At 37.5% G+C, this 12,018-nt stretch overlaps 1 protein-coding gene across 4 annotated transcripts in view; it reads left to right on the forward strand.

Moving 5' to 3' along the window:
• SMYD3 (SET and MYND domain containing 3) overlaps positions 1 to 12,018 on the forward strand; it is a 371,581-nt gene that overhangs the window by 40,210 nt on the left and 319,353 nt on the right. For all 4 annotated transcript variants that reach the window (XR_016464163.1, XR_016464164.1, XM_031592877.2 and 1 more), the window contains exons 3-5: positions 4,315 to 4,422; positions 5,521 to 5,578; positions 10,369 to 10,505. Coding sequence is in view for 2 of the 4 variants with exons in the window: in XM_031592877.2 (XP_031448737.2) it covers positions 4,315 to 4,422; positions 5,521 to 5,578; positions 10,369 to 10,505 (303 nt within the window). In the remaining 2 variants the exon portion in view is untranslated. The remainder of the gene's footprint in view (positions 1 to 4,314; positions 4,423 to 5,520; positions 5,579 to 10,368; positions 10,506 to 12,018) is intronic.

A 12,018-nucleotide genomic window follows, 5' to 3' on the forward strand; every position in this document is an offset into this window, starting at 1 on the left:
AACCCCCTATTAACTGAGTAGCTGAACTGGATTTGGGATAAAGCATACTTCAAAGTTTCAGGTACACTCAGCAGGGAATTTCTATTTGAGGATGGACCAAAATTCATTGCAGGGGAGTTGGGCTATATGGCATTCAGAGGTCTCTTCCAATTCTAAGGATTCTATGATTCTAAAATAAGGCATATTTAAGGCTGAAAATATTTTGTAGAAATCTTTACTTGGTTTCAAGTGTCAAGTGGTTAATAAAGAGTGTCTTTGTGCTAACCTATGGGGAGGAAATACCCTTGAAAAAGATATTTAGCTTCTTGGAACTTAGCTTGAAAAATGTTATCCTTCAAGGAGATGTGTGGGCAGAGCAAGAAGTTCTGAACAAAATATTAGAGGAATTGGAATTTCTAGCTTGTAGAAAATGTTAAAGATGAAAAATTTCAAATGTACAGTGTCAAATTTCAGAATTCCCTGTTATCTCTTAGGCCAGTTGAAGCTGCTTGCTTTCACTTTTAACACTTAGAAAAAAAGAAATATTAGAAATATAGGGCTGGAAAAGATCCTTTGGGCTGATCTTTATGATTGAATTCTCATTTTGGGATCATATAATATACGTATAATAGGCCTTTTGACTATTATGGGTAGGCCTTTTGATTTGAAATGTCTTTTTGAGTTGGACCTCATTTACTTTTGCCCCTTCTCAACACTTCTTTTCTGCAGCTCCTTTCTCACCTGCTTATGCCTTATTTGCCTAATTTCCCAGTGCTGTTTTCTAGCAGTGTTAGTCTGATGGGTATCTCTCCAAACATACGGAGTGACCATGTTTGCTTCTCCTCATAATTGCAGCTGTGATCTCCTAGCACTGTTTATTAATGTGGTGCATCCTACAGTTTGGGAACAAGTGATGTAGATGATAATCCCTGACAAGTGGGACACTTTAGGTAGAATTCAGAATGTGTCATTATGAAAGACTATTGAAATGACTTCATTTAATGCCTACCCGTGCAGCCTGCTTTGGCAGGGGGGTTGGACTCGATGAGGTCCCTTCCAACCTCTACAATTCTGTGATTCTGTGATTTAATTTAAAATAAATAAATAAAAATCCCACTTAATTTTTTTTTTCTTTTTTTTTTTTTTTTTTTGAACTCTAGTCTTCAATTGCTTCCCTTCTTAGCCACTGGTTTGGGAGGAGGTAAAAGGAAGGATTTTGTTTTTGAGATCCTAAATGCAGTGAAGTCCAGTGAAGCGGGGGGCACTGCTCTGCAGTATTTATTTGTCTTCCCTTGCTTCTTTCTGGGAGTGTTCATTTCTAATGGAAAAAGGAATTTGTTGGAAAAACTGGAAGCACATCCCTGACAGGGAGGGAGAAGGGTCAGACCAGGTGACCGTGCCTCTGCATGGCGGTGTCTGTACTCGTGCCATTTAGGGGGTATAAAAACCCTGTCTGAAAGCCAGGACATATGGTGTTCAGAGCTGTGTCACCAAGATAAGCCCACCAGTAAGTGTTGTTAGAGACTGCCTTTAAAAGTAGGGTCACAGGACTTAACAGTAACATGTAGTTCTGTAATTTCTGTTTGTTGTCTGAATAGCCAGAAGAAAGACTTCTGATCTCATCATACTTGATGCATTTGGAGCTTTGCTTCTTCCCTGGTCAGCTGCAAGGAAGTGAGCAGCAGTCCCTGTTCCAGCACCCCTCCTACAGAAGGATCTCACCAATTTCTTCTTGGCATCAGCTTTTGCCAAGCACTGCTTAGAAGAGAGCATCTGCTCTCAGTGTTATTCTCTTAGGGAAATGCATCCCTGAGAAGTGTGGCATATTATGCTGGGTGGTGCTGTATGTTTTGTCTCATTAGGGCTTTATTGGTTGGGTAAGCTATTAATCATTTTGGTGTCACATTCAGCATACTTGAAATTCTGTGCAGAATTTATGTAAGGAATGAAAATTGACAGATAAAGGCTTGCTCCGAAGAACAATTTTAGTTTAAGCAGTAGAAAAATGCTCATGTAATTATATTGCAGAGAATGACATCAGGACATTTACAAGAATGACCTTGTTTCTTCTAGAGAAGAATATTTCTATTCAGCAGTAGATTCTTGGCTTTTATTTGTCAGACAGCATGTGACACTAACTATATTTGGATTAATGCCTTCTTGGTGTCATTTTTTTTCCTTTCTCAAGTTATGGGTATAGGAAAAGAAACCACAAATCTCCCATGCAACTGAGAGAAATAAAAAATACCATTTATTTATTATATGTAAGCCAAAAGTGGGGGAAAACAGAATGAGTGCTACTGATGCTGAAGCCTGGCCACCTGAAATGTTTTCCCTTATAAACACAGCTTAAAAAAAAAAAAAAAATTGCATAATGACCTCTGTAATCTTTATAACTCAAATGTCAGTGTCTGTAGCTGTGATGTGCACTTGTACATATCACAGATGTTCCCTCTTTTTTTTTATTGCTGAATGTATAATTGCTTTGTATTAGACATGTTATCATTTCCTATGTGGCAGTTACCTTGTAGAAGCTGATTTTTTTGTTTCATTTTTTGTTTTCCTCACTGCATTAATCTGTGAGAGAAGTCACCTTCAGAAGCTCTTGGTTGTTCTCTGTTCTTATCACTGTAACTGCTGTTTATTGTTCTGTTTTTTCAATTTGCTTATAAAAATGTCTGAAAAATAGCTCATTGTCTTCAGATCTATACTGTGAATATATGTATATATTAACAATGTAAAGATGTACTGTATTAATGAGATGAGCTTGGAGATTTTGTAAAGTATGAACAGAATTTTGATCTTAGAAAGCCAGAAGTTAGGGGAAAAAAAGGTGATCAGACATTGCCTCTGTCTTCCAGCATGAGTTTTTCTTTGCAGAAGATTCATTGTTGTCTGTCTTCCATACTAGCTTGGAGGAAAAAAAAAAAAGCAAGCATAAAGGAAAAAAGGCATATTTCAGTATACAAGGAGTTTCCCTCCCTCCCCTTTTCATTCCATCTCTTCACCGATGTAGCATTTTTTCTCATTATCAGTGTAGCTGACAGGTGGTCCATGAAACAAAATCACAGAATCGTAGGGGTTGGAAGGGACCTCCAGAGATCATCGAGTCCAACCCCCCTGCCAAAGCAGGATCCCTACACCAGGTCACACAGGTAGGTGTCCAGGCGGGTCTTGAATATCTCCAGAGAAGGAGACTCCACAACCTCCCTGGGCAGCCTGTTCCAGTGCTCCGTCACTCTCACCATAAAGAAGTTCTTGCGCACATTGGTGCGGAACTTCCTATGCTCCAGCTTCTGGCCATTTCCCCTTGTCCTGTCTCCGCACACTGCTGAAAAGAGTCTGGCCTCACCACTCTGCCCCCCACACCTTAGATATTTATAGACCTGGATCAGGTCCCCTTTCAGTCTTCTTTTCTCAAGGCTAAACAAACTCGGTTCACTTAGCCTTTCTTCACAGGGGAGATGCTCCAGGCCCTTCACCATCTTTGTGGCTCTCCGCTGGACTCTTTCCAAGAGATCCCTGTCTTTTTTTGTACTGGGGAGCCCAGAACTGGGCACAGTAATCCAGATGAGGCCTTACCAGGGCAGAGTAGAGGGGGAGGATCACCTCCCTCGACCTCCTGGCCACGTTTTTTTTAATGCACCCCAAAATGCCACTGGCCTTCTTGGCCACAAGGGCACACTGCTGGCTCATGGCCAACCTGTCGTCCACCAGGACACCCTCTCCGCAGAGCTCCTCTCCAGCAAGTCATCCCCCAGCCTGTCCTGGTGCATGCAATTATTCCTCCCTAGATGCAAGACTCTACACTTGCTTTTGTTAAACCTCATTTGGTTAAAATTGCAGGTTCAGGTACATGCAACTATAATAATCTTGATTCCTTTCTCTGTTTTGGTAAATTTTGGTTATGAAAACCACTCCTGATCTCTGCAGTTTGGAGATACTATTGTTAGTCCTCCCAGCTTTGGGTGTTAGTGTCCAACAAGGTGGAGGATCTTTGAGGGTGGTTTATGCCACATAGGAAACTTAATTACTGTGGTAGAGTAGAGCAGCTGTGTTTTGATGATGTGGATGGAATCCAAAGGGCTCTGTGTTCATGATTTATGAGTAAACTCTTGCCTAGAGTGTTGTGTGGGTTGGCAGAACTGGGATAGCAGAGGGAAATGTAGCACCCTTTCTAGTCTTGAGAGTAGGGAGCTCCCTATCTTCTTTCCACAGTGAAACAGTGTGTGTATAAAGGAGTGTGTGTGTATATATGTATATATTATATATATTATAATAATAATACCATTAAGTTTTTCTTTCTCTTCCATTTATTTATTTTTAAATTGATAGAAAGAAGCTTGGCTGGACCACAAGCGGGAGTGCAAGTGCCTTCAGAATGTCAAGCCTAATTTTCCTCCAGATTCTGTCAGACTTGCTGCCAGGATTGTTTTTAAGCTAGTAAGTGACGTACTTTTCGATATATTCAGTGTAGTAGTTTCAGGTTAATACTTTTTCGTTCTACATTTTTAATGTAATTAAAAGCTAGAGAGCTGAAGTGACTGGAATCGCTGAACAAAATTGGACTGCATATTGCATTAAAATATTACTGATTAATTTGCAGAAGTGTGAAAAGGTTCAAGAGAAACTGAAATGGACATAATTAAGCTCAAGAGGTCTGTTTATGAAGTTTTTATTCCTATGGCTGTCATAGCATCCTAAACTTATTTCTGCCTAGAAGGAAAGCACAGAACACACTGTTTGTTGTTTGATATTATCAAAGTTATTGGTGCATCCATCAACTTCAGAGGGAACATTTTTTTTGGTTTTTTATTTATTTTTTTAATATATATGAGTGGTAAAGAGAAGCATGCACTGTTAGCCCTTTCTTTAGAGTGCGTCACATCATCCTTTTAATGTTGGGTTCTCTTAATCTCAGTTAGATATTTTTTTCCTAAATTTTTCTTGAAACTCCTGGGTTTTGACATTCCCACAGCTTGATTAATTTACACAGGCTAAATTTTCTGTTAAATCAATAGGCTGATGGCTGAGATTATAAATCCTTTTTTTTTTTTTTTTTCCCCTGACCCTGCCATGATACTGTTTTTCTTGAATAAAAATGTATTCATTTGTTGGGGTCTGAATGATAGAATGTAGTTTAATATCTTAATTTATACATTGTTGGGAACAGTGTGTGCATGATGGTTTTTAAAGGGCAAATATGTACCTAGAAATGCAGTACATTAATTATAGTCTCATGAAATCTGAGACTACTAACCTCATAAATTGCTTTCAATTACAGTATCAAGAGCCACAATAAATTACTAAGGGCAACCTGCCAAAGTCGAGAAAATATACTAGTAGAAAGTGTCATAACATCAGAAATTAAGTAGTATTTTATGATAGTTTACAGAAAGTATAGATTGACCAGATTTATGTTGATGCAGTTACCCTTACCTAATTATCTTACAGGCATATCACATTGAATAATCAATTTCGTAGAGTGTTTTCAAGATAAAACATGCCATGTAAGTGTTAATTATCTGTTTTTCTCTACAGCTTAGGCAATCAGCATGCCTTTCTGAGAGACTCTACTCTTTTTCTGATCTTCAGTCAAGTAAGTAATTGCTTACTTGCAATAATAAAAAGCTGTATTGCAGGTAATGCTTCTATTTTCTGTTTTACAGAATGGCCATGCTATCCTACTGCAGCCTGCCTTCTGAAAGTCTGCTAACATAGAATAATAGAACATGGCAGGAAAGTCTAAACTAAAGGCAAAACTGACTGTGTTTAAACCTCTGTGGGAAAGAATTTGATATTCAAGGATTGACAGGTTAAAAAAGCCATGTATCGTTCAAGCAAAATTTCCGCCTTATTTAGTCTGAATATTTTTCCTCATTTTGCACTATACATTTTGCTGACACAGCTTTTAAAGTTAACTGAATATCTTCCTTTTTACATACCGCTTCAATACAGAAAAAATTCATTAGTGGTTTTATTTTTTTTTAAATAGTATTACTGTTTAAAGATTCAAAATAACTTCCAGAAAAAGTAAATACATCTAAAAGTTAGACATGATATATGTTTGCTTTGAACATGACTTTTCAATGGAGAAAAAATAGTTCTGTGCTCCCACAAGTTTCAGCTGCTTGAGTAGGAAAGGAGGTTTATTCATCTCTCAGTAAAGCTGATAATTGATATAGGAAGCTTTTTTTTTCTAGATTTTGCAGTACCTTGAAGTTTGAAGACTTACAGAAGAGGAAATGCATCCTTGGTTGAATCCTGTGTCTTGTTTGAAGGGATTTTGTAGAAAATAGCATAAAAGTATTTATTATCTCAATTTTTTTAGTGTTATTCAGAGGTTTGGATTTAATACAATTTGAACTGTCTCTACTGTTTTTCATTTAGAATGGTTCAAAAGAGTGCTGTGGTATGATGGGAAAACTTGTAGTCACTGTCATACTTTTAACAGTTACTGCTGTTATTTCATGACACTTCTTCCTATTTACTGCATATTTTACAGATCATGTTGATAAAGATTTAAGATATACTGTCCTTCAATATTGGTAGAATGTATTTGAAAGTCATTTTTTTTCATTAAAGCTCTAAGTTTATAGGGAAAAGAATTTGATTTAATCCTCTGAGGCAAACAACTTCTCACTAAGTGTCTGTATGACACAGTATTGTTTCAACACTGTAATCCTTTCAAAGTCCAAAAGGTCTGAAAGTTGTTATTGTCACTACCCTGTCCTAGTCTCTTCAAAGTATTACTTTTTCAGTATTACTTGGTATAGTTGGATGATTTCCAATGTGGATTACCTGTATGCTTTTATTCATTTTATGTTCCATCTGATTAAGTAGGAGTTGTGTCTGTGTATATGGTGACTTTCACTAGTTGTGGTTTATCATACAGTTTGTTACTTCCATGGTTTTCCTGGCTTGCTGCATGTTAAGGTAATTCAAATGATGTAGACATCAACTTTGCTTACACTTAACAAGACTCAGCATGCATATAAGTGTTGTGTGTGGTGCAATTGGATGATTTTTTGCTACTTTACTCATATGTGTATCAGATCCGTCAGGCTGTGTAATTAAATCCCAATGCTTGATTTAGAAAACTTTCCATCTGCCTTTTGTGGCATTTTCTCTCCCACACCTCAGTTTTTACCATTAAAAATTTTCTTAGAAAAACACGATTGAAACATTCATGCATTTTTATTTCACTTTGTTTTCTTTTGCCTTGGTTTCATGAGGAGTTGTGAAAACCAGGTCTTGGTTGTTTGGATCCCATGGGACTTTTTGCAGAGATCATCAGCTCTAATGCCCTGAACAGAGTCCAGCTTGAATAATTTGCATTCTGTTCCTGTCTCTCAGAATTCTCCCTGATGTTCCAGTTGGATTTGGTATTCTTTTTCATATCTGTCCTATACTACAGTGTTCATTTAAGCTGTGTTGATTAGATTATGACTGTTCTCTATTCTAGAGGTACTAATATTTGCTAATAGCAAAGCAGATCATGAATGCCTCTTTATCACAATCCATTTTGCAGTATGCGTTAGCTTATAATAAATAACATAAAGACAGTCCAAAACTCACTGCTCTCTTGAAATAACACATTTGAAAGAAAAAGCCTCTTCAGTGTCAAAGGAATATTACACAGCAAGCACAAGTGTATGTTTATAACTTTTTTTTTTTTTAACTTGAGTTTTCCAGTCATCTAAAAGCTTGCTACTTTGCTTGAAGACTCAGTCTTCAAGCTTTTCTATACTGGGGGTTTTGTGTGTTGGAAAGAGCAGTACATACATCTGCGTTTCTGTCCTTGTACATTCATTCAGGTCTGCAAGATCGCCCTCAAATGTCCACGCTGTTAAGATGCAGAGAAGTAGTTAGAAAAAAAGCAAATCCTTCAGTTACGTAGTTTTTGTGCCAGTTAATGTGGAGCTTTATCTCTGTGTTCCTTTGGATGAGTGACACAGACTTTCTGAGGAGCTGAATCTGAGTGCTGTGGGAGAGCTCACCTGTCCTTCCTGACCCGGGTGGAGATCAGTTTTAGGCCATCCATAATATCTGGGGTCCCTGCCTGCTCAGCGCATGGCTGACTAAGCCCAGGTATAGCTTTTAGATAGCGGTGCCTAAACCCTAGAATGGGAGCAGGTCTTGAAGAAAGGGTTAACTCATACTGGAATGGAAAACAAATATAATAGCAGTGTGTAGCATGAAGATGCTCTAATACGGTGTGTTGGTAGGATTGCATCTTTCAGCTAACTAGAATGGTCCGCAGTGGCTCCAAATGAGTTTTCAGGTAAGAAGTCCCATTCCAAACTGGAAGGAAACAGTTGCTGTTCCTTGCTAGCTGGTTCCCCTGCAAGGAGTCTGGTTGGTAGATAGCCATGACTCTTTCTAGTAAACAAGTCAGCACACAGTGCTCTGCCAGAAGGGATTCATGGGAGATAACGAAAGCAGCACATTAATGTGTTGTGTATAAAGTGGAAGCTCCATCATAGTCACTTTCACTGTACTCTGGCATCAAGTGTGACACTCGTGTCATCTACTGAGGACTGCACCATTCTGCCTGCCCTTGTAAATTCAATTACTGAACACCAGTGTAGAGTGAATAAATGTGTCTTCAGGGCACCTGGTGTTTTACATTTCAAGATAAATTTGGATCATTGTTGTAATGTAGAAACGTGGCTCTCGCTGGGTACATCTGCTGAGTGCTGCTTTGGGGGTTCTGCTTATTTTCAGCTGGCACGGCTCATGAGATTGAATTCTGGCTTGAGACCTCAGCTGTGGTTTGCCAGACCAGGATGGTGATACTGTGTGTGTTTCCCAGGCTTATGGCCCAATGAATCCTATGATAAAACTTTTGACTCCCAGTGTGGCTTTCTGTGTGGAATTCAGAGTCCTTGGCTCCATTAAAAAAAAAGTGTCCACCATTTACTTATCTGAAATTCTGCAATCTGAATCTGAATATTGATTCAGGACACTCACACTGACATGGCCTTCATCCTTCACCAACTCTAGCACTGAATTTCGTGCTAACGGTCTCTATCAAACTTTTCCCACTTTTCTTTTTGCTTGAAGATTTGACCTTTCCCACTCTAGCAGCTGTCTTGCAGAACTGTGGTGCACTTGAGGCTGAACTTCTTGCAGTAACTGCTTCTCAGTACCTTCACTGTACCAGACAAGTGCCTTCAAAACTTTTCGTAAAGTTGCTGTGTACATTAAGATGTTTGCTACAGGTCTTTGCAGTGACCCTGCTGTAAGAAGCATCTTCAAGGACTGCATGACTGCTTTGGGAGCAGGCAAAACATGAAGAAGGCCATATGTGAAGAAACTCTGTGCATTGCTTGGATTTGTATCTACAGAACAGCCTGAACCTTCAAGTTCAGGGATGCTGGATGTGATAGAACAGAAGCCTGAGAACTGTAACATTAGCTGGCTGTTTAATCAAACCCAGTGGCATCTGCTTTAACTGCATCCTCTTGTTAAGAGTCATAAGAAGTAGCTTTAAAGAGAATCCTAAATCCTCCCCACGAGATCAGCAGTCTTGGATCTAAAGTATGGGGAAGAACTTTTCTTAGTGAAAGGTTATTTCTGTTCTCAATAAAGATAAATGTTTAAAATGTAATAACAATTCACTATTGTGCAGAGATGAAGTTAATTCATAGTGCACAATTATCCTCTTAGCCTTTTGTTATGGCTGATTCTTGAACCTGTCCATCTTCACATTCTCCATTTAGGCATTTGCTTTGTGCTAACTGGCAGGAAAAGAGAAATGTGAACAAGTTAGTAAGATGACACTGAACTTATCAGGTAGCTGAGTTCCACTTTCCGTGTTATCACTGACCTGATTCATGGGTGATCTCTTCATTAGAAAACACATTGCTGTATTTCTTTCAGGATTCATATCGCAAAGCATGAATAATGGTACTTTATTATTTAATATAGGAGTGATATTTGCTTAATATTCCTTCTTATCCATTCTGATTAGCAGCTGCTGTGTACAAAACTCCCTCTGTCTCTAAAATATTTCTTGTCTGTCAGAATAAAAGTGTTTCTGATGCATCTATGAAGAATATGTTACAAACCTAGATGCCTATTTTTTGTAACTAATGACTTATGTCTGTTTATGCATCTGCTTTATCTATTGGCTTTTGATGTTTAACTCACCATTTTCTTTATATCACTTGGTAGTAGCAAAGCGATAAACTCTTCTTTGCGTTGATAGATAGTTGTCAGGAAAAAAAACAACAAAAAAGATAAATGTTTGCCCTCTGTCAAAATTGCCCTCTGCCAAGATTAATTCTAAAACTGGAAATGTCTAGACTGTACAACTGCCATTGTACATTTTCAAGATGTTGGTGAAAGATTCTGTTTACACCTTGGTATACTTTTCCCTTTAAGATGCTGAACAACTAAGTGAAGAAATGAAAGAGGGCCTCAGGCACCTTGCACATACCTTGCAACTTTATCTGAGAGCAGAGATCCAGGATGCATCTCACTTGCCACCTGCAATTGACTTTTTTCAGATCTTCACAAAAGTAAGTATTAACATGTGATTACTTGACAACTCATAAATTATCCTTTCTTTTTGTTCTTGATTTATTTTTGAGCAGGAGTTCAGCGGATGAATCCGCAGAATGTGATATTTAACCCAGCAAAATCAAACTGTTTTTTTCTTTTTAGTCACTATTTATGAAAAAGCATAGGTTTATATAATTATAACACTTAAAAGTGAAAGTAGCATCCAGTGGGTTTTTTTTCTTTTCACTTTTCAAATTATCATGTTAATGTACTTGGGGAAAAAGAACCAACAAGCACATTGAACTGAAAAACTTAAAAACAAACAAACAAACAAACAAACAAACAAAAAAACCCCCACACAATTGAATAAATCAACCTATGTAATTTTTCTAATGGTAATGGAGAGCATATAGCATCACTCATTGTTCTACAATTTTCTGCGGAATCCTTCGTCTTTTGTTTCTGGATAGGCTTCAGTCTGTTTTGTCATTTAGTAATATGTGCTAATGGGTGTTCATGGCAATGGTGTATCCCACATGGGATATGGGCCATGTCGATCATCTGCTCTAAAATGCTACATGATAAAGTATTTGAAATTCATTTGCACAGTAAGCAAAATGTTTGTTTCATTACTAAATAAATGTAGTTGTTTTTCCCTTATTGTTTTCACTTTAGAAAATTTAACTTGAGCAGTACAAATAGAAGTATGTCATATGGAGAATGCTCAGTTTTAACTCGAGTAATTTTTAAAAATTTCTTATTGTTGAATTCTAGCATAAGATTTAACTCATGCACACTTCAGTAGTTTTACTTAGTGTTTTGTTATGAAAGAATCAAACTCTCTTCATGTTTTACTTCTAGTTCAAATAAGAAAGCCTCTTTACTGAAATTAAGAAATGCAGTTTTTTTAAATCTGTTTGCACACTAGTGGAATCTGCTTTTGCTGTGGGTAAATAGGTGTAATACAGTCAACAATATTGTTTATCTGGAATTTTTGTTAGTGATTGGACTGCTGTGATTTAAGGTTTCAATTTTCCTTGAAAAAATGCGCAGGCTGAACTATACTTACAGGGGAAAAAAAAACATGCAAGAACTAGTCTCTAGTCAGACTCTTTTACTGTCTTAGTTTGGCATACCTGATTTGCCAGATGAATTTCATATGGAATGTGTGCTGTGTGTTAACTGGTTTAGAGTATTTGTACAGATGAAGATAAGGCTGGATATCAGATAATGATCATTGCTTAAGTGGTTCAAGCTGAATTATAACTTGTAAGAATTTGTTTACAGATGTTGTTGCCCTCCATTTAACAATAAGCTTAAGATACTGGCCATGGCTCTTTCATTGATTTCTTTTAGATTGTTATTGAACGTATGAGATGAAATACAATGAGTGATGCTTTGGTAGACTCTCATGAAGATATTAAACACATTGTTATGACCTGTGATAAGTGGTGGTAATTTCAGCTCTTTTTGCTTAGAAATTGATAGAAATTCATTTTTTCTCAGTGAAATTGTTAGATTGAAGTGAGC

The sequence above is a fragment of the Phasianus colchicus genome, chromosome 2 (assembly GCF_987193195.1).
Source record: "Phasianus colchicus chromosome 2, bPhaCol1.hap1.1, whole genome shotgun sequence".
NCBI classification, from domain to species: domain Eukaryota; kingdom Metazoa; phylum Chordata; class Aves; order Galliformes; family Phasianidae; genus Phasianus; species Phasianus colchicus.